We start from the raw sequence: 20,228 nt of genomic DNA on the forward strand, positions 1-20,228 counted from the left end.
AGCCCTGCATGCCCTGCCTGTTTCTATCACTGCTGCATTAGTGGAATGCTTTCTAAGTATTTCAGATGAGTTGTCTTCTCAGTTCCACACCCACACAAACACTTTTAAGCATCTAAGATGAACAGTCAGTTCTATCACATCTCAAATCACCTTTCCTGTTCCCTCAATGTTTCTACCACAGACAAAGATGACAGGCAGCAGACAGATTGCTAATTGAATAGACAAAACTAAAAAAAAGCTGTGGAAATGATGAAGTTAAACACACACAAAAGCAATGTTTTCTCTCTCAATATTCTACCACAGAGGACAGGCAGCTGTGATGAGACAAGCTGTTAAGAGACAAATATGAACTAAACCTTTCAGTTACAATTTGCAGCCTTGCTGTAGCCAATATAGGTTGACTCAGCCACTGTGTGGGATATTGCTACTGAATGAAGAGGTTGGCTGAAAGGACTCATCATCATCAGTTAGCTTTTCAGCCGCCTATTCCCTGAAGCACAATACATTAAGGTTTGTTTTCCTATTCTGCCAGGTTGTCTGTACTTCCAAATGTAGTCACAAACAGACACACACAAACCTGTCAAGAAGTTGTTGTGTAGTCATGTAACATAATCTATGTCTCCGCAATCTGTTCTTATACCCAGTACATCCAAAATACATCCTGCAGTATTTGTAAATGAACCAATTCTGTAAAATCATCTCAGTCCTATAACCTGATGCTATGTGAGGAGAGTGGTGAGGACAGTGGAGAAAATCATCACTTCTCTCCCCTCCATTCAGGACATTGCACCTAAACGCTGCATGTCCCGTACCCTTAACATTATCAGGGACTCTTCACAACCCCACCATGGTCTGTTCTCCCTGCTGGCCTCTGGAAATGAGGTTCTGCAGCATTCGGTGCAGGACCACCAGGTTCTGCAACAGCTTTTTCCCCCAGGCCATAACGCTGCTGAAATCTAAATGGGCATCTTTTGTACCACAGTTGTCACCTCAGGTCATTCTTCTCATATACACTTTAAAAGTACTTCCTTTTCACTGTTTTCACTTACCGCACATCCCTGCTGCTATTCTTTAACTTAACCTATATTCTACTGTTTATTGTACACACTGTTTATTTTACATACTGTTTTATTTATACACTGTATATGCAAAATTATTCTGTTTATTTTACATTCTTCATGATAATTGTAAAAAATGTCACCACACACTCTTCATTTATGCATATATATATATTTTTTTATTTATTTATTTATTTATTTATTTATTTATTTATTTATTTATTTATTTTTTTAAATTTCGTTCAGTGTACACCTGCTGTTTTACATGACAATAAAGTTTTTCTAAAGCTACATTCTAGTAAATGTTCAAGCATGATGAGGGTAGCCAATAAATGTGCCACCCAGGGTCCTTAAGAAGATAAAATGTGCAGTTGGTAAAGCTGAAAGAACAACAATAAAACAAGCAACACCTATTATGCAAGAGTTCTATTGAAAACTTTTTTTAAGACTAACCTTATCCCAAGGCATTTGTATGCTATGTATCTGTTACTCATTACATTCAATGCTCCCCAAATATAACCTTGGTTTATGCTGGCTATCAGTCTCTACAAAGCACAAAATGTACTTGAATATGCCTTTGGCTTTGTATAAACCGTAAAGTGTAGTCCTTCCATGCTGAAACAATTAGCAGCTAGGTAGGCCAGCTAGTAATTAAATGATATTAGTATCAGGGTTAAATACTGTCAATTTACATCCTATTATTTCCTAGGGAATTCTCACCAAAATATGCTCCCATTTCCCCCAGAATCTTTAACACAAGTGCATCATATGTACTGAAATAAAGACTCATTAGTCTGATCTTAAACTTCTATGACTGCAGTAAACTGGATCAACTTATTAATACTGTGTATTATGGGTAAGCAAATGTTTAAAGTTAAGGCGTCCACTGAAGGTATTTACCTTGGAAGTGTGCTGCTGCTGAAGGTCATCATGTTCTCATTGTTGCCCAGGGGACTGGATGGAGATATCACCTCTACCTCAGCACTAGCTCTCTTCAGATTGGACAGAGAAGGCTCCCGATAGGAGGCGCTTCGCATCAGGATGGGTTCTGGTCGGTTGGGCGATAAGGTGTGGGAAGAGGTCCTTGTGATGATGGGCTCTGGTTGGCTGGGAGCCAGGGTGTGGTGACCTATGAATGGACAACAGGGAGAAGTCAAATTACTAATCCATTCATCCATCTGTCAATCCATCTATTTTCTTCCACATATCAGGGGCAGTGGCAGCAGGCTAAGCAAGGTAGTCCAGACATCCCTCTGCCCTGCAACATGTTCCAACTCTTCCAGTGGGATCCTGAGGCAATCCCAGGCCAGAAAAGAAAATCTCCAAAGGAGGTGCCCAGGAGGCATCCTGATTAGATGCTTCAACCACGTCAACAGGCTCCTTTTGACGCAAAGGATGTAGTGGCTACTCTGAGCTCTCAAACCTATCCCTAAGGGTGAGCCCAGTCACCCTATGGAGGAAGTTCATTTTGGCTGCTTGTATCCACAATCTCATTCTTTCAGTCACTATGCAAAGCTCATGATGAAAGGTGAGGGTTGGAATGTAGATCAACTGGTCAAAAGTTTTCCGTTACAGTTCTGCTCTCTCTTCTGTTGGGCATTACTGCTGATGCTGAACCAATCCTCGTGTCTATCTTGTGCTATATTTTGCCCTCACTTGTGAAGAAGACTCTGAGACATTTGAACTCCTTCATTTGGGGCAGTAACTCACTCCCAAGCCTGAAGAAGCAATCCACCATTTTCCAGGAGAGAATGATGTCCTCAGACTTGGTGGTGCTGACTCTGTTTCCAACCGCTTCACATTCAGCTGCAAACCACATTGTTGTGTGTTGAAGATTACAGTTTCATGAAGGCAGCAGAACCACATCAACTGCAATGAGCAGCGATGCAATTCTGAGGTCCCCAAACCAGACACACTCCTCCCCCGGTTGCACCTTGAGATCCTGTCCTTGAGTATCATAAACAGAATAAATGACACACTCTGACTCTGACACGTCTGACTCTGTGATGAGAATATGGACACAACTCTTACTTTGGCCATGTAAGGACTATATATATATATATATATATATTTGGGGAATGTGAGATCTCTCCCTAATAAGATGGAAGAGCTAACAGCGCTAACCAGACTGCAGAGGGAGTACTGGGAGTGTATTACCATGTGCTTCATGGAGACTTGGCTGACATCAGAGACTGCATTCCCTCCCCCAACTTCACTCAACAGGAGCCATGTGGAAAATTTATTGTGTGGTTCCAGTCCCCAAGACTGCGCATCCAAGAGAGCCCGACCACTTCAGGCTGGTAGCTTTAACTTCTCACCTAACAAAGCCCTTGGAGAAGATCATATTGATCCACCTCCGTCACCTGGTGAGCAGCATGCTGGACCCTCTACAGTTTGCATATCAAATAGGAAATTGGTGTGGAAGACAGTCATCTACCTGCTTCACCGATCTCTTTCCCACTTGGAGAACACGAGCACCACAGTCATGTTTTTTGATTTCTCCAGCACTTTCAACACAATCCAATCAACACTGCTCAGGGGGAAGCTGGAAGGAGCTGGAATAGACTGCCAACTACGTTACCAACGGACCCCAGTATGTAAGGTTTCACAACGGTGAGTCTGATGTGGTTGTTTGCAGCAGAGGGGCTCCGCAGGGGACAGTGCTCTCCCCATTCCTCTTCACCCTCTACACATCAGACTTCAGACACAACACTGACAGCTGTAAACTCCAGAAGTTCTCTGATGATACAGCCATCATAGGAAGTGTATCTCAGGGGAACAAATTGGAATACATGGAGGTGAACACTGGTGGAAATTTCAATTCTTTCCCTTGGTCAGCCTTCATTTGCATCTCAAGCTGTAAGGAGGATCCATGATGGTAAGGTCTTTTGGGGTAGTGGCTGAGGATGCTCTCCTTCCTTGAAAAAATTTGATGGGTCTCTCTGCTGGGTGGAGGTCCTTGGTGTTCTTCATGGCATGGTGGACGTAACTTTCTTCAGTATGAGGTCAATGATAGCGCTCTTCTTCCAGGGATTTATGGCATCAGCTGAATGATGCATTTAATGCCCAGAGTAACTGGGACTTCATAGATTATCAAAATCCAAAATATGCATGCAAGGATGTCATGCTAGTAAAGCCGGGCTTCGAACTTGTACTTGAAACCTAATTTGTGGGCCATTAATCAGGCCTACATTCAATACCAACGTTGCTCACTTCAGCAATTTCCCCCAATCTTGACTCATTATGGGGATTAATACAAAAACTGCATAAAAAACCATTTCACCTTGTTCAAAGTCATTGCACTGTTGGTACACAGTGTGACTGCTCATCTTGTGATCATATAGTGATAGGGGTTATTTTTTCTGAAAATGTATTCTAGTAGTTGGCATGTTAGGTTGACGTAATCTGTAATTTTAAGAGACACCTGGAAGGCATGATTGTACCTTGGTGGCTGTTGCTAATTGCTGATTGGCTGACATTGGGTAGGGAGGAGAGAGGGGGTTCTCTCAGGGTAGGGGGAGGAGGCCGACTTCTGGACTGATCCTCACTGGGCTGGAAATTCCCCACTGCATACACACCCTGCATACAAACACACAGTGAAAAACAGAGGAGTACGCAGCAAAGGCGTAAGCATAAAACAGGAGTTGGGCAAATCCAGTTAACCACGTTGTTGTTGTTTGTTTTCAACTTTACAAACTGAAATCCAAACACACCTCCTCTTATGACATTACTCTGCTAGCTACCCACAAGTGGTCAAGTGCAGTTTTACATAGTTAGCTACTCAGCCCAAAATTAAATTTGATTGGGTAAATTTATCTAACTTTATCACAAGTGCAACATGAGTCATCAAAAATGTTTTTACATTTTACATGCAGAGAAAGGAGAAATATGTTGATATAAAAATACACAAAAGAAATGAACAATGAAAACAGGGACACAGGATTAGCATTTGTTTCCCTGTGCCTTTAAAACCGATTTCCTTCTTTATCTCATCAAAAATATCTGTACTTTAAATACAGTACCAATCGTAACTTGTCAAATTAGGAGCCATTACCACCCCAATATGCAACAACGGACTATTCAGGTCGTTGGGAAAAACAAGGCCTCAGCACAATAGGTGATCTCTACAGTGAGGGTACATTACATACATTCTCCAGGTTTGCTCAGCTGTGTAGTGCCTTCAATCTACAGCAATCTGACCACTTCAGGTATTTTCAGGTTCGACATTCCCTCCTTTCCAGATGCCCCACCCTCCTCAGGAATTGATAACCTGTTGCCGGTAATAAATATGGAAAGGAGGCACATTTTGTTTTTATATGACCTCCTAACCCCAGCTGCACCTCCAGCTTTACAGAGGATTAAGGCAGAATTTGAAACAGAACTGATAATTGGTGGACTGAGGCGCTGGAAGGAATAAAATCTTGTTCAACTTGTGCGAGATTCCAACTCATACAATTCAAAATAGTTCACAGGGCACACTATAGTAAATCTAGACAGGCCAAAATATACCCAAACTTGACTGACACTCAGGCTACCTGCAATCTTACTCATATGTTTTGGTCATGTCCAAGGCTGGGGGAACACTGGAGGTCTTATTTTAGAGTAATTTCTGTAGTATTAGAGCAAGTAATTGATCCATTCTCACAGATTGCTATACTTGGTATACCTGAAACTGGCGTAAGAATGTCTGTAAAGCAAAGAAATTTTATCTTGTTCACCTTACTGCTGGCCCGTCGGAGAATACTTTTGTTATGGAAAAAATCACTGCCTCTATCACCCACTTCATGGCTGTGTGATACGATGTCTTTGGCGTTGGAGTCTCCATATGGGGCTCAACGGACAAATACACTCACTGGCAGCCCCTGATCACTTATGTTGGGGCATTAGATGTGTATACTTTTATTTTAAATTATTATTATTATTCTTATTGTTGTTGTTGTTGTTGTTGTTCTTTTTCGATTCAGTTAGTTATAGTAAATTTACTTTTCTTTGCATTTTAGTGTACCTTATTAATTATTTTCAGTATTGTTATTGTTAATATGTGTTAGTTATCATTGTTATTACTGTTAGCAGAGTTTGTTGACCTGGGATTGGGAGCATTTACAGTAGTTTAAGAGGGGAGGGAGGGTTGGGGTGGGTTGGAGGATGTTGGGGTTCATTATTGGAACAATCTATGTCATTGTATACTTTGTGATGATTTCTTAAAAATGCCAATAAAATATGTTTATAAAAAAAAAATAGGAACCAGTGATCCAGTTTGAACTGATTTTCCTATTAGAATAGTCACTAGCAGACAGCAACAACACATGCAGCCCAATCAATTCAAGTTCCTACATTTAGTATTTTTTTGTTTTTCAAAACTACAGCATGGTTGTGCTTATAATAATGTACTACTTTAATGTACTTTAAGTGTGACTACTGTTCATTCTGTACATCTACGTAATACATCTTCAATTGTCTTACAGGTTCCCCCTTCCCATGCACCACACCACCCTTACCCCACCAAAGCCAGAGCAGAGACACAACCAGCAATGAACAAAGAGCATCTGATGTGGTTGGATTTACATGGAGCTGAAAACATGCTATTACACCAGTGTAACTGGAATAAAAAAACAGTTTACTGACAGAGTCAGTAAAGAGAGATCAGCAGCTTTCCTGCTAAACGAATGAATGCATTACTGAAGCACTGCAGAACAGACTCAAGTATAGTCTGCCAATCTGCCTCAGTTTATCTACTTTTCTCCTTTGGTGATAGATGATACAATGCCAAACAAAGGCCCTTAAAATAGCCCAATCATTAAGAAGCCTTAACAGCACAATGAAGCCTGTACTGTGAAAAATTATTGCCTGGAGACAAATGTGAATAACCATCAGCTCTACATAAACCACATAAAGGGAGAATAAAAATCTTGCAATTTAAGTTAATCAAAGAGATGCTTTTCCCAGGTCAGTAGTTCTCTACTTGCATAAAAATAAGTGGCCTCCAGCAGTGAAATGTATCTAGTTCAAACTGTGTTAAGTAACTGGTGATTCTGCATCATCTGATGGACAGCTGATGTTTCAGAGCACAACCTCACATACAGTATCTGTAGCCAACATTTCTTCCTGCAGCAGAAGGCAGAACAACAAAAGTGTAGGCAGTTGAAGAGTGCTGTGTTCGTGTGTGTGTGTGTGTGTGTGTGTGTGTGTGTGTGTGTGTGTGTGTGTGTGTGTGTGTGTGTGTGTGTGTGTGTGTGTCTGCTCAAAAGTGAACTGCTCCAGTTCCGCTCATGTCTCTGTATGTGTATGCTGGACATGTCTATCCGAGTGTGTGTGGGCTGAAGGGTGATGGTGTGTGGGAGGTATCAAATATACTGTGTGATTATCCACCACTTTCTACACAATAGTTGAAGAGCCTTGTCTCCTTTCTGCCCATCAAACTGTACTGAATAATACACTAAACAATATGCAATGCAATGACATGCCATGGATGGAAAATACTCTTCTTGGCTGATGCAATACATGTCAGGTAAATTTACACTGCAGGGAACTATAGATTTAAATTGACGATAAAGAAATGGATTGTAATTAAACATACTGTAGTTGCCTTCATTTGAGGGCAACAATGAATGTACCAATACAGACTCAATAGAGGAAATGCCTTCACCCCATCCAAAACTCAATTTGCAACTTGTACTGCTGTTTTGGAACAAAATATCACGACCCACTTTGTTTCAAGACTTTTCAGAGACACATTTGACCACATTTAGTGTTTTTGCCACCGACAAACTCAGATTGTTATAGGTGCCTGACAACATTATGGAAAGGATCTTTCAGAGAAATAAAATGTGTTTCTTTACCTTTTGCTTGATCGGGTCTTGATTGTGTCAAACCAGGTCTCCCTCAAGGAGAACTCTCGTTCTGAACTCTTACTAGAATTGAGGTGTTGTAGGAAGAAATCAACAGAAATGTGAGTGAAGGTTGGAGAGAGGAAAGGTGGGAAAAAAGTTTGTTGTGTTGGAGTACAAAAAGTGTAGCTTAGTGTTATCTTAAAGATTTCTAATGCCATGGCTGAATCTTTAGCTGACTTCAACAAAAAAGTATGCAGACTTCAGAACGAGACCTCTCCTTAAATGAGACTTGGCTAGACAACAGACCAGATCAAGCAAAAAGGTAAAGAAAAACTTCACTCCTCTGCAGGGTACTTTCCATAATTACAGCGTACAACTGCCCAGAAGGATTACATTGCAGCCCATTTCGTGGCTGCCAGCTGCAGAACTCTCGCTCAATACTGGACCAGTTTCAAAAATGGTTATCCATTTAGTCACTTAGGTCCAAAAAGGGGTCCAGGTTGGAAAATAAAAAAAATACCTATATCTATTTCGATATGATCATCCTCTGTCTCCTCAACATGACATGACTTCTCTCTTGTTTGTTCAGAGCAGAATGGCTTTGCATGAGGTTCATTTTTTGCTCAGATTTGCGGGTGTGATTGTTCCATCTTGTTGGCTATTTCAAGTGGAAACGTGTATTTGTAAGAATTACTAGAATAAAAAAAAAACTTTCAAGAAAATTAAAATGACAGGCTGACTGTGTTACCAGATAAACAGCGATGGCAGCTCCCAGTAACCATCCGCAGTAGACGTCAACAGGATGGTTTCTGAACTGGATGATCCTGGTTAACCCAGCCAGGATGGCCAGCATGACGAAAGAGAATACTAGGAGAGGCTTCAGCAGCTTGGCCGAATCTGTCAGCACCGTGTTAAAGTACATCTGAAACACACAATTTCACGTGAGCCAATCATCATGTATTAATGCTAATACAAAAGACAATAATCCCACACTTGTCATAGTCAACCCAGATAAGTGATACAGTATAGAATTCACACCTGCGATTAAATTAGAATTATCTGTAAATGACCTACAGCTGAAACTGGTAACGATTGCCAGTAACTTTAGTTTCTATGGCAAGAATTTAAGAGAGTCTCATTCCACATATGAGTGTGTACATTAACCACTTACTGAGATGTAGACAGCAGCAAAGGCAGCCAGAGTTGCATGCTGGGAGGGGAAAGACTTCCTACAAAGAAAGAGCGAAAGACAGAGTGTTCTCTGCTAATTATCATGAACAGACAGCTAAGGACAATGCTGAATATTCATCTGCAACAGGGAAGTGACTTTCAAAGAAACTTGGACGTGTGTGTGTGTGTGTGTGTGTGTGTGTGTGTGTGTGTGTGTGTGTGTGTGTGTGTGTGTGTGTGTGTGTGTGTGTGTGCGTGTGCGTGCGTGCATGCGTGCATGCGTGTGTATCTGGTGGTTACCCTGCCCTGGCAGCTGTTTAATAACTGCAGTGCATGAAGGACACAAGAAGACGAACAACTGAGGATTTCTGATGTTTGTTTGTAATCCAAGTATTCTAAAAGTATAATTTGTAATAAACAAAGGTTTTGTATATTACACTGAATCTAAAAATATGTTTCTCGTATCACAGCATTCAGATTTTTGAGTTACGACTACATGAAGTAGGATTTTTGATGCAAACTGCAGTAACTGGACGCTATGTCTCAAAATACAGTACCTTAATTGCCTTCATGAGCTGTGTGCCACAGCTGCAGCTCAAACTGCTGACCGTGTTGAAATCTGGGAGACAAACTGCAATAACCAACTTCCTGTTGTTTTAAAACATCAGCATGCATCTGTCCCTTATGTTTGCCTCCCATCTCTCCCTCAAAAAAGGTAGTACTGGATTTAGCAAAATGTCTGTAATAGCAGTGTCCATATGGTAGTGAATGAACATGGGTCTGTGTGCATGTTTAAATGCATGTTTATTGGTGCAAAATATGCTTCATGATGTGCAGCAATTCTGTATGTCACTACTTGAAAATCACTGATGTATTGGCTGTCACCCTCAGTGTGTCTGTCAAACTGAAGCAAACATCACAGGTAGTTGAAAAATGCTACACAATGCTGGGGGAGACATGCCACTAGGCACGTGCATCAAAAAAGAAGGCAAGTTTGCATCATAAATATATTCTTGGTGCACAAGAACAGAGCTCCCTTGATATCCCTTGCACTTAAGCAAAAGGAGGTACACTGAAAGCCTTGTCCATGTGGTGGTATTTCCATTTGCCTTTTCAGCTTCTCCTTAACATTCACCTTCACATTGGAGAGATTGCTGTGTCTTGGAGGTGCACAGTGTCAAAGCACAGCAGAAATAGACAGCTCCAAATCCATTCTTAAGTCATATGCATGTTTGATATTAAAAGACAGTATCCACCTCAGCAACAGCCTGTTCACCCTACAGCCGTCTGGCAAGCGATACCGAGGTATCCACCACTGTATTGACAGACTACAGTACAGCTGCTTTCCTCAGGCTGTAAGACTCCTCAACGCATCCTCTGCACTCCATCAGAAAAACTAGTTTCTCTTGCGTAGTGTAAAGAACCTTGCAGGAAATTTGAAACTTGTAGGACAATAAAATGTTTTTGTTATTTTTGATGTCCATTGTTTTGTTCACTAAAAGAATGTATTAGGTTACATTCAGGAAGTCACATCAAATGATATATCCACAAAATGTCACAACTATAAACTGCAAGTATTGAGAAAAACAACTACTGTATAATCTGTTTCCACATTTGCATAAAGACAGCTCCTCCTAATAACACTGTTTATATGACAGAAAAATAACATTTTAATTATGCAGACATGCTGTTTTGAGATCGAATAAAAAAAAAATCCTGACATTTTTGAAGAGCTCAGGATGTACGATGCCTGCAATACTCCAGATAATTTTGCTGTACAGACTAAGACTTTGTGGGGTACAGCTCTCCAGTCTGATGTGTACAGAGGCACAGAACATTCTGTACCATTTTTGCTAAATCCTTCCTCTGTGTCAGAAGGTTTAATTGTAGCATCCCCGCTGTTTGGGTTGTGCATAATTGTGCAGTATTTTGGTAAAATGTACATTTATGAGATTTCACAGAGTGTTTGTACCTCTAACATCTAATGCTATGAACACTGCTCTGTGCACTGGTAACACATGACAATTGATGACAAAATTGCACTGTGTTACTCATCTCTATATGCACACACAGCTGTAGCTTTTAGTCCACCTCAATGCATCTTATCTGATGCCACAAAATCAGCCAACATGCACAAGTGCCAAAAAAAATAAAGAAAAGAAATAAAGAGGGATGCTACTTCCCTGTCTTACTGCAGTTTGTTTAAATGAATCTAGATTGTGAGGATAGTTTCAAAACTAGTCTAACATTAAGAAAAAAAAGTCTGGTCAAAAAGTTCTGCCAAAACTACATGCACAGCTGTCACTTCAAGCTTTACTGGGATCTTTTAAAATTATGTCTGAATATCACTGAGACCCCAAGACTTTTTCCACACCTCAGTATATCTCCAGCCAGTAAATCTGCACAATGGATACTGGATGGATTTTTACAATTAATAAATACAGTGCCATCTGAGCTCTTGAGCTTTAGGCGAATGATGATCTATCACTGGAAGATCTGTGTGGGTTTTCTCTCTATGTTCTTATTTGTCTTCCCACTGTCCAAAGACATGCAGGTTATGTGGACTGGAGACTAAATTGCCCCAGGTTGGAATGGTTGTCCATTTGTGGTTTACACTATCTGTAGTCCAATGTAAGCTGGAGGAGGAAACCCCGCAAAGGACAAGTGGCTGCAGATGGTGGATTGATGGATAGAAGATCTGAGCGAAAGCACAAACCCCTGCCTCTCTTCAATAGCATATAAGAAATAGACAGATATACAATATACAATCTACATGCTGAAAGTGATTTTTTTGGGATTGATAATCCTGTACACTTCATGGACTACTCCAGCAGAGCAGAATCTTCTGTGTTTCAAGTTTTTAGGGAGCTGATTGGTTCCCTGTTAATTATCCACCATCAAAATATGATGGGAAAAATCATTTTAATCATTTTCAAAAACATCATCACAATAAGCTTCATTACCTGCAGCAGCTGACTAAATGTGAGCAGGTCTCAATGTCTTAGGTGTCCTCTGGATTAACTTCTCACAGACTTGGGAGCAACATTTTGTGTGAAACTAGACCAAAACCTGATAAGACCTAAAGTGAGGCGTTTCGTCCTAACTAGGAGCTATTTTAGCATTGAAATACTTTGTGAATGCAGCCTGGTGAAAATGCCTGTGTGGTTGTGCTGTGGGCACTTGAAGTAAGCTGTAACACATGTCCTATATGTGACCTTGATACTGTACAGTATCATTTATTGCCATCGCGTCATGGTTCTCACTAGCCCCTGTTGTAGCACATGACCTTGGCACTGATTTGTAACCATAACAACAGCACAGAGCTAGTCTAGGACTGCAAGCTACGAGATTATAGCCTGCGTATGTGAGTGTAAGTGTGCTAAAATAACACGTTAAACAATGACTCTATAAACACACTCTTACAAACACCCACACACATCCTCTGACACACTCAGTAGTTCACTCCCACACTCTCCCACGCTGACTCGCTCGGTAAGACAAAGCCTTACCTCCCAGCATTGATGAGCCCCATGTCTTGTCCAGAGCAGATATCCTCCAGAATAAAAGCTTCATCACAGCTGGACATGTTGATGTGGGTCAAGTTGGGTTTACACACATCCAACCAATAGGGGGTGTGCTGACCCGTAGACAGCTGGAGAATATCAGTTATCAGTGCTGTCACACACAGACCAAAGATATGGACACCTGTGGAAAACATGTGACCTTGAGCAACACTGCATGTTAATAAACAGTTTTTACAGTTACTGTTACAGATGTTGGCTGTTGCCAGTTGTTTATTTCACTGAAAACATACATGCAATCACTTGTGGGTATAATGCATCATAATGTGTCCTCCCACCTATGAAGCGTACAGCCCTTCGAATGTAGGAGTTGAAATTACAGCCTGCAGCATTGATGTTGGCCTCAGTCTGTGTGGCTGATGACCTCCTGGATAGATAGCAGTAGAGAATGGCCTCTCCGATCAGAATCTACACATTAGGACAAAGATAAGACTGTGGGCAGTGCAGATTTTAGATCACCAGATAGATATGTGTCACTGATGAGCTGAATGACAAAATATTACTGGACCATCACTGTTGCTAATATCCCACTGTCATGACTGATACCTCAGTTTATGCTTTTGTTTGTTTACACAATAAACAGAAGATAAAAGCCAGAGCTCCTCTTCCTTCCTTTCAATCGCAGAAAAGACTGCAAGGTGCAGTTGAAAGCTCTGAAAAAAGATGGTAGCAACTTTTTCATCAGTTTCCTGCTTCGAAGATCAATTATTAACTTTAAGCTTAAAAATGTGAAAAGTCGCAGTAAAATGAATTTAAAATGCAGCAAAGAAGCTAAACTAAATGTGCTGTCAGAGACAAAAAAAGGTGAAGAACAACATAAGTTCATGAGCTGATATAAAGAGAACTAGACGGGGACATTTTTTAGATGGTTTTAACTACAGGTCAATGTTTGAGTCTGTCCTGAAGCAGCAGAAAGCTCTTGAGTTGTGCAGCCAGTTCATCAGACTGACAGAAGGAGTTAGAGACTCTGAGATGTTACGGTGGTTCAGAGAAGCATGTGACCTATACGTTCTCATCTACTCAGTTTCTTGTGACATTTATTGTAAAAAAAAAAAAAAGTAGATTTTGAATCATTCATTTTAGTCTCTTCATTATTTATACTATTCTATTTATTACTAATAAAATAAAAATGTCAAATATCTACTAAAAAACTGAGATAAATTGTCCTGTTTTAAGCAACTAGTCAATGTTTTGCAGAGTCTATGGTTGCTAACAGTACCGCAGTAAAACATACATGGCTATCCCTGCTAACAGCCCAGAGTGCTCACAGTGTTCATGACACTCCACAATACACAAGTGTGGGAGATAACAAACAGCTATGATTTGTTAAAGACTTATCAGTAGTTGGGATTCAGGTGTAACTAAAGCCAGGTTTAGTACTCTGCCCATTATATCGTGATCTTGTTGAGCCAGTTTTGGCCTGGCTTGCAGTAGAGGAAACATCAGGGGGTCACCACCACAGTCACTGAGTTTCATCAGTCTTGGGACTGTAAATGTCTGGAATTTCATTGAAACACAGGATGTTGAGATGCAGCCTTTCACTCTGCAACAAAATGTTGATATAAATTTTGTAAAATATAGAACACTGTCAAAGATTTAACCAGTGGTTCACAATCTTTTAGGCTTGTGACCCTTTAAAAAAAACAACAAAAAAAAGGATGTAGCTGGAGGGTCCGACTGCTCGAGTTGGGAACCACTAGACAAAACTAGTTACAGTAACTACAGTATATGTAGATCAGATTAAACTAAACCAGCTTCACCTTGAGCTGTTATAACATAAAAATGTTGCTTACCTATTGATGCAACAGAATCAACCTAATAACATATAATAATACGTGAGTCAATGGTCTGCAGAATCTCATTTTCTGTAGAAACAGCACTTTTACACTGATATTTAAATACATTTATCAATAATAATTTTGGACTTAAGTACAACAATGATTTTAGACAATTCGGACACAAAGCACAAAGTGATCACTTGCTAATCATTTTTGACATATACTTCACTGAAAACATTTAATAAAAACATAATATGATACTTCATGGGTGAGTTGCCTCAATTTTGTAATTGTCTGTTTGTTGGTGGCATTGATTGCACCTGCTTTTGTGACTGTATGTTGAAATGCTTTTTTATCAATCCAATATTTTCTTTGTTGCATGGTTACAAACTTAAAGGCAGCAGCTGTGCATGTAGCCGGCCCATGCAGTTAAGAGGGCTGTGCTTCATTGATGCATTTGCATATGAGGCTGTTTGGACCTGCTCTCTTTGCATCCATCCAAATTTTACACCTGTGTTTCAAGTAGACTTTGAAGAAATGAAACATTGATGTTTGCATGATGTGTGTTTCTTTGAATACAGACTGGTCCGACGTGTTCTCCATACTTGATCTTCACATTAGCCTGTGCACGAGGACGTGCTGGTCAGGACGCCATTTTCTGGCTAGCTCCTGTTACCATGTGCACTCTGCTACCACATACTGATAGTTTTCATTGTAATCCATTGCCAACTTAGATTTTTTTGGCAGATGATGGATATTTTTGACGTGTATATGATCTGATTTTGAGGCCTACTTTGATGTTACATTTGAAAAACTCTTCATTGCTAGCATAACACTATTTTTATATTCCCCAGCTCAATTTTGTTGTACGTGCTGGGGGCTGTCAGAAAGGCAGCAAAATATGAAGCTTTATCTGTAAATGTTTAAACACCTGTGTATTTAAAGTTTTAATGTGATTTGGTAACAACAGCTATCATTTCTAGCCAAAAGTAAGTGGACATGTGAACAAAGTATGTGTATGGTGGAGTGAGTGTGCAGTATTATCAACAGACTATAAGTGGAATGGTATTGATGACATGGTAAAACTGTGTTAAATGAAATAATTCAGAGCACAATTGAATTAAAAACAAACATTAGACTAATTTTCCCCAGTGTTTAAAAATTGTTTATCAAAGTTTAGTGACATAAATTGTATTTATTTGACCCACTCACATCGATAGAGCAACTGGTCAGTCATGTTTAATGAAATCAACAAAAAAACTACAACATCAACACAACTCATTTGTGTTATGAAAACCTGAAGTGTTTAATTAGGACGGTTTGGTGAAAGTTGCTGAACATCATCCAGTCATATCAGTTTTTCTTGTCTTTTTCTCATTTATTCAACATTTTTTGTTGACTAAATTAGGTAAATGGAACATTATTTGTTAGAGTGTAGGAGTGCTCCATGCCATACCTCCAGTCTTTAAAAATGATCACATCATGAAAATACTGTAGTGTGTTGACCTATTCACATCACGATGATGTAATGTAAGGTAAGAATCCAGTATTGGTTGGGCTGTACAAGCAACTTCTTAGTTAAAGTTATTAGTGGAAGCTGCAAGTAATTTTACTCACAAAGGCAGTTGGTTAGAAGAATTCTAGTCAACATGGTTAAAATGGCTGGCTTACTCCCATCAAATGTTAGTGCTGCATGGAAACAGCTTAGTGCTTTCACTTGTACTCTACTCAGTGTGGTCAGACTCCCACGGCATTATGGGCACATTTTCAAAAATTCAACGTGTAGGAGACCACTTCTGCCTGTGGGAAGATGGCTTTCCCATTCAAACATCATGCACTGCCTGTATTTGTCTACATTTTAATGTCAGCTAACAGTTCTTCCTACTCCTCTTATTCGTAGGAGGAATATTCACTTATCTGGTTTATTCATGGTAACAGAGTAACACAGTTCATAGACACAGACCTTTGCCTTAGTATTTAGCGTGGACAATAGCTGTGTAATCACAGACCCTGAAGCCAGTCAGTGTGTTCGTCACATGTAGACATTACTGTGAGGTCCAGGGAGTGAAGAGGTGAAGGTTTACTTACAGTGGCGGTGGGCACGGCGAATGCCAAGCTGAAGAGCAGAGGCAGTGGACAGACTTCCTGTCTGGGCAGGATGTAGGGCAGAGACAGACTGCGGTCATTACAACTGTACCCAGAATGCACTGGCTGGAAAATATCAGTCAGCTCCAGGAAATAAAGACTGACAACAGAGGAGGCCAGGATAGGGAGCTGCAATAAAGAGACAACAACACGAGAGAATTCAGAAAAATGTTCAAAAAATCAAAAGGAAAGTCTTTTAATTACAATTTGAAACTGAATACTCTAATTCGGAAAGAGTCTAGAGTACAAATGTGATGTGTTTGTGTTTGGACCTTGACAGTCTTCAGTACGTTGCGCTTTGAAAACATTGTACACACCACCAAAAGTTTTTCAATCTAGCCCCACGGCTCATTCGACGCTGGCACCAGAAAAGGCCACAAATCCCCTTTGAATGGAAAAGTGTGCATCAAAAACAGTGAATACAGCCAAACCCAGGCAACTCAGGAGTCTTAAACAAGTGTTGAACTATCACTAAGGAAGGGCTGTGCTGAAAAAGGCTATTCTAACGTACTTCCTGCCAAAATAAGGCAACTAGTCTGTGGTTCCCCAAAAATGTTGTTCTCTCTGTCTTAAATTTTAGTCTTTTAGGTAGCAAGCCTCTTCAACAGTTTTTCTACCACAGACAAAAACACAAAGAGAGCACCTGTGACATATAACAAAGTCATTTTTAAGAAGGTGTTAAGGCTGGACTTTGTTAGTTGGTTGCAGAATGAGGCCTCAGTGGAGCTGAAGATGGATGAGCAACTGTCAGTCACTATGACTGACTGTAACGGGCTTACACTGTCAATCAAAGCACACTGTAAAATGTGATTTTGCCTGTTTGTAATTTTAACATATTACCCTATGTCAGTAGGACAAATGATTACTGAGGTTGTTAAATAACATGAAATCACTAGTTAAAAGCATCTCAACTACAAAATAAATGCTAAATTGAAAATCCAGGTGGGCTGCACGGTGGCGCAGCAGGTAGTGCGCATGCCTCACAGCAAGAAGATTGCCGGTTCGATCCCCGGGCGTGGCCTTTCTGTGCAAAGTTTGCATGTTCTTCCTCCCACAGACCAAAAACATTAGGTTAATTGGTGACTGAAAAATTGCCCCTAGGTGTAGGGTGTACCCCACCTCTCATCTGTTGTCAGCTGGGATAGGCTCCAGCTCCCCCACAACCCCAAAAGGGATAGGAGGTATAGAAAATGGATAGATGGATGGAAAATCCAGGTCCAACTGAATTAGTAATGTGTGTCAACTTGACTTTGGAGACAGTGCCGGGATTAAAATGCCTGCGTCATCACGTTTTTGTGACTTGAAATGCATTATGGGCAGCTGCGTGTCGATAACACATGCTCCGTCCCTCCCATCCCCCTTTTCAGACACAACATGGAGGCCGCATGGATGTTGGGAGGCCATCGTCTACGACATTTTGTTTCATTAACATACTTTACTCTGTGAACTTTTGGTGAGTATTCTTTTGTTTTTCTGTCGAGTTTAGATATGTTTTGTGGTGGCTTTTTTATCCTCAGATCTGAACCCCAAATAGGGGGTCCTGTGCAATCACTGACATGCCAGCTCCACTTCCCCCCGCTGTCCAAAGTGAAGCCCAGATATCCCAGGTACAAGTGCTGCTATCTTGCGCTGGTGATATTATTTGGAGCCATAGTCTGTGCAGTAGTGATCAGGGTTGGAACGAAGGTATTGAGTTTCTACCCATACAGCTTGTAGACTCAGTCGTGAGCAGAACTGAGCTGTCAGTCATGATGTAAAAGCCTGCCTTTTATTCCGTCAAGTAGCTACAACAGGCTACATTAGTTAGGTTGAAATGGACGTTTAAGTTCAAAGAAATCTTGGATAAGTTCACTAGATTAATTCATTTAATTCAAATGACCTGACACTTTTAATAAAACTAAAATAAATTTGCAAATTCAAATAACGACCCTAAGCAGTTCAATCAATTAATAAATCCAAGTCAACTTAACTGAAGCAAAAGGTTTACACAACTGACCATTTTAATTAAGCTGAAATAGATTTACAAGTTCAGATAACTACCCGAAGGAGTTAAGTCAATTATGAAATCTAAATCAACCAAAAAAAAAACACGCAGATGTTTACACAACAAGGAAGATAACACATTTTTTTTTCACTTAACTTTGAATTTTAAGGCAGCCCTTTCACTCATATTTTTAAGTTGTAACAAAATGTTAGATTTTACAGTGCAAATATGTCTCTAAACATGCACATTTTTGAAGCATAATATGTATTCAGTGGAACAATAGTTTTCAATAAGACAACATTGTGTCTATACAGCATGTTAGCAGAGCTGTCCTCCGTCTGTGTCCACACAGGATGTGTTCAGAGTACAGAGTGTATGGTCACATTTTGGCTGCACTCAGGCTCACATAATGACTGTAGTTAAGCACTTAAAACTGAAGACAATAGACTTGAAGCCTAAAAATATGCGTATGCAGAGTGAAACTGCAGTCTGTGTGGACAGTTGGATTGATTAAAATCAAAGCATATCTGTTATGTCAGAATGAGATGGAAGATGGAAAAACGCCTGCTGTGTAGACGCTACTGTATAAGAGCCGACAGTCATGCTATCAGTTCTCTGAAACTGTAACTTAGACCCAGCAGTGCTTTGAGCTGAATGCTAATGTCAGCAAGTTAACATAGTCACAGAGATAATGCTAACATGCTGATGTTAGTTCAGGGTACAGCTGAGGCTGATAGCAACGGCAATAGTTTTACAGGAATTTGGTAATAACTCAAAGTATTGGAAAAAATGTAGTAAAAAGTTGCCCTCATGGTGGCGATAGAAAAGTCAGGGGATCACCAAAGTGTTGACATTTCATCCTGAGGAGAACAGAAATGTCTGATCCCAATTTCATGGCAATACATCAAGTAGATGTAATGAGATATTTCAGTCTGGTCCGTCAGGTTAATTACACCACTAACACGCTAACTAGGAGACATGATGCAACTTCTACTGGAACAGAAGCACACATTTCAAATTCAGATATTTGAGGTTTGTACAGTTCACTTCAAAACAGTCAAAGTGTTTGTGGAATAAGTGCATCCAGTGATCATTAGAGGAACTGCAGCTTGGAGCACTTCAGCCTACGTACTGGCTCTGACATCTAACTATGGTGGCTGGTGGTCAGTAACACGGGAATTCCAACTGAAATGTCTGAATTAGCGGAGGTTAAGGTAAGAACTTCCCATATGGCAGTTAAACTGTGCAGAAACTATGGCATGTGCTGTGATCATTTGGCTACCAAGGCACTGATGCCTGATTTCTTTAATGAAAGGGAAATATTGACCTCAGCTAAACCCAGTGTGACAAAGTGGATTAACAATTCCATTTGCCACTTAATTACATGTTTATTTTATAACCATTTCTTTGTTCACAGTGTTTGTTTGGTTTCATTACTTTATGTTAACTCTAAAGTCCATAGTACACAGTACTATCCCGGGTCTGTTTTGTGTTTAGCGTTATTTTTCCATCATCTTTACAACTGAGTTAGCATAGTAATGACAGACACAGGTTATGGGTATTTCAGTTGCTTTTATTATTTTCTGTAAATAGCATTGTTAGATTATTCAGTTAAGCACATGACTTTTGTTTACTGTAAGTCTTACCAGGTGCAGCAAGCCAGGGGGAAAAGGGAGCCGCCC

The 20,228-nt window shown here is 40.2% G+C and overlaps 1 protein-coding gene across 1 annotated transcript in view; it reads right to left on the bottom strand.

Annotated features, from left to right (window-relative positions):
- Positions 1-20,228, bottom strand: part of plppr4a (phospholipid phosphatase related 4a) — a 47,203-nt gene that overhangs the window by 14,298 nt on the left and 12,677 nt on the right. Inside the window, exons 2-8 of the mRNA XM_070973416.1 lie at positions 16,506-16,691; positions 12,918-13,047; positions 12,568-12,763; positions 9,060-9,117; positions 8,637-8,810; positions 4,502-4,637; positions 1,959-2,187 (exon numbers count right to left, since the gene is read on the bottom strand). Coding sequence (XP_070829517.1) covers positions 1,959-2,187; positions 4,502-4,637; positions 8,637-8,810; positions 9,060-9,117; positions 12,568-12,763; positions 12,918-13,047; positions 16,506-16,691 — 1,109 coding nt within the window. The remainder of the gene's footprint in view (positions 1-1,958; positions 2,188-4,501; positions 4,638-8,636; positions 8,811-9,059; positions 9,118-12,567; positions 12,764-12,917; positions 13,048-16,505; positions 16,692-20,228) is intronic.

The sequence above is a fragment of the Chaetodon trifascialis genome, chromosome 11, assembly GCF_039877785.1.
Source record: "Chaetodon trifascialis isolate fChaTrf1 chromosome 11, fChaTrf1.hap1, whole genome shotgun sequence".
NCBI lineage: Eukaryota > Metazoa > Chordata > Actinopteri > Chaetodontiformes > Chaetodontidae > Chaetodon > Chaetodon trifascialis.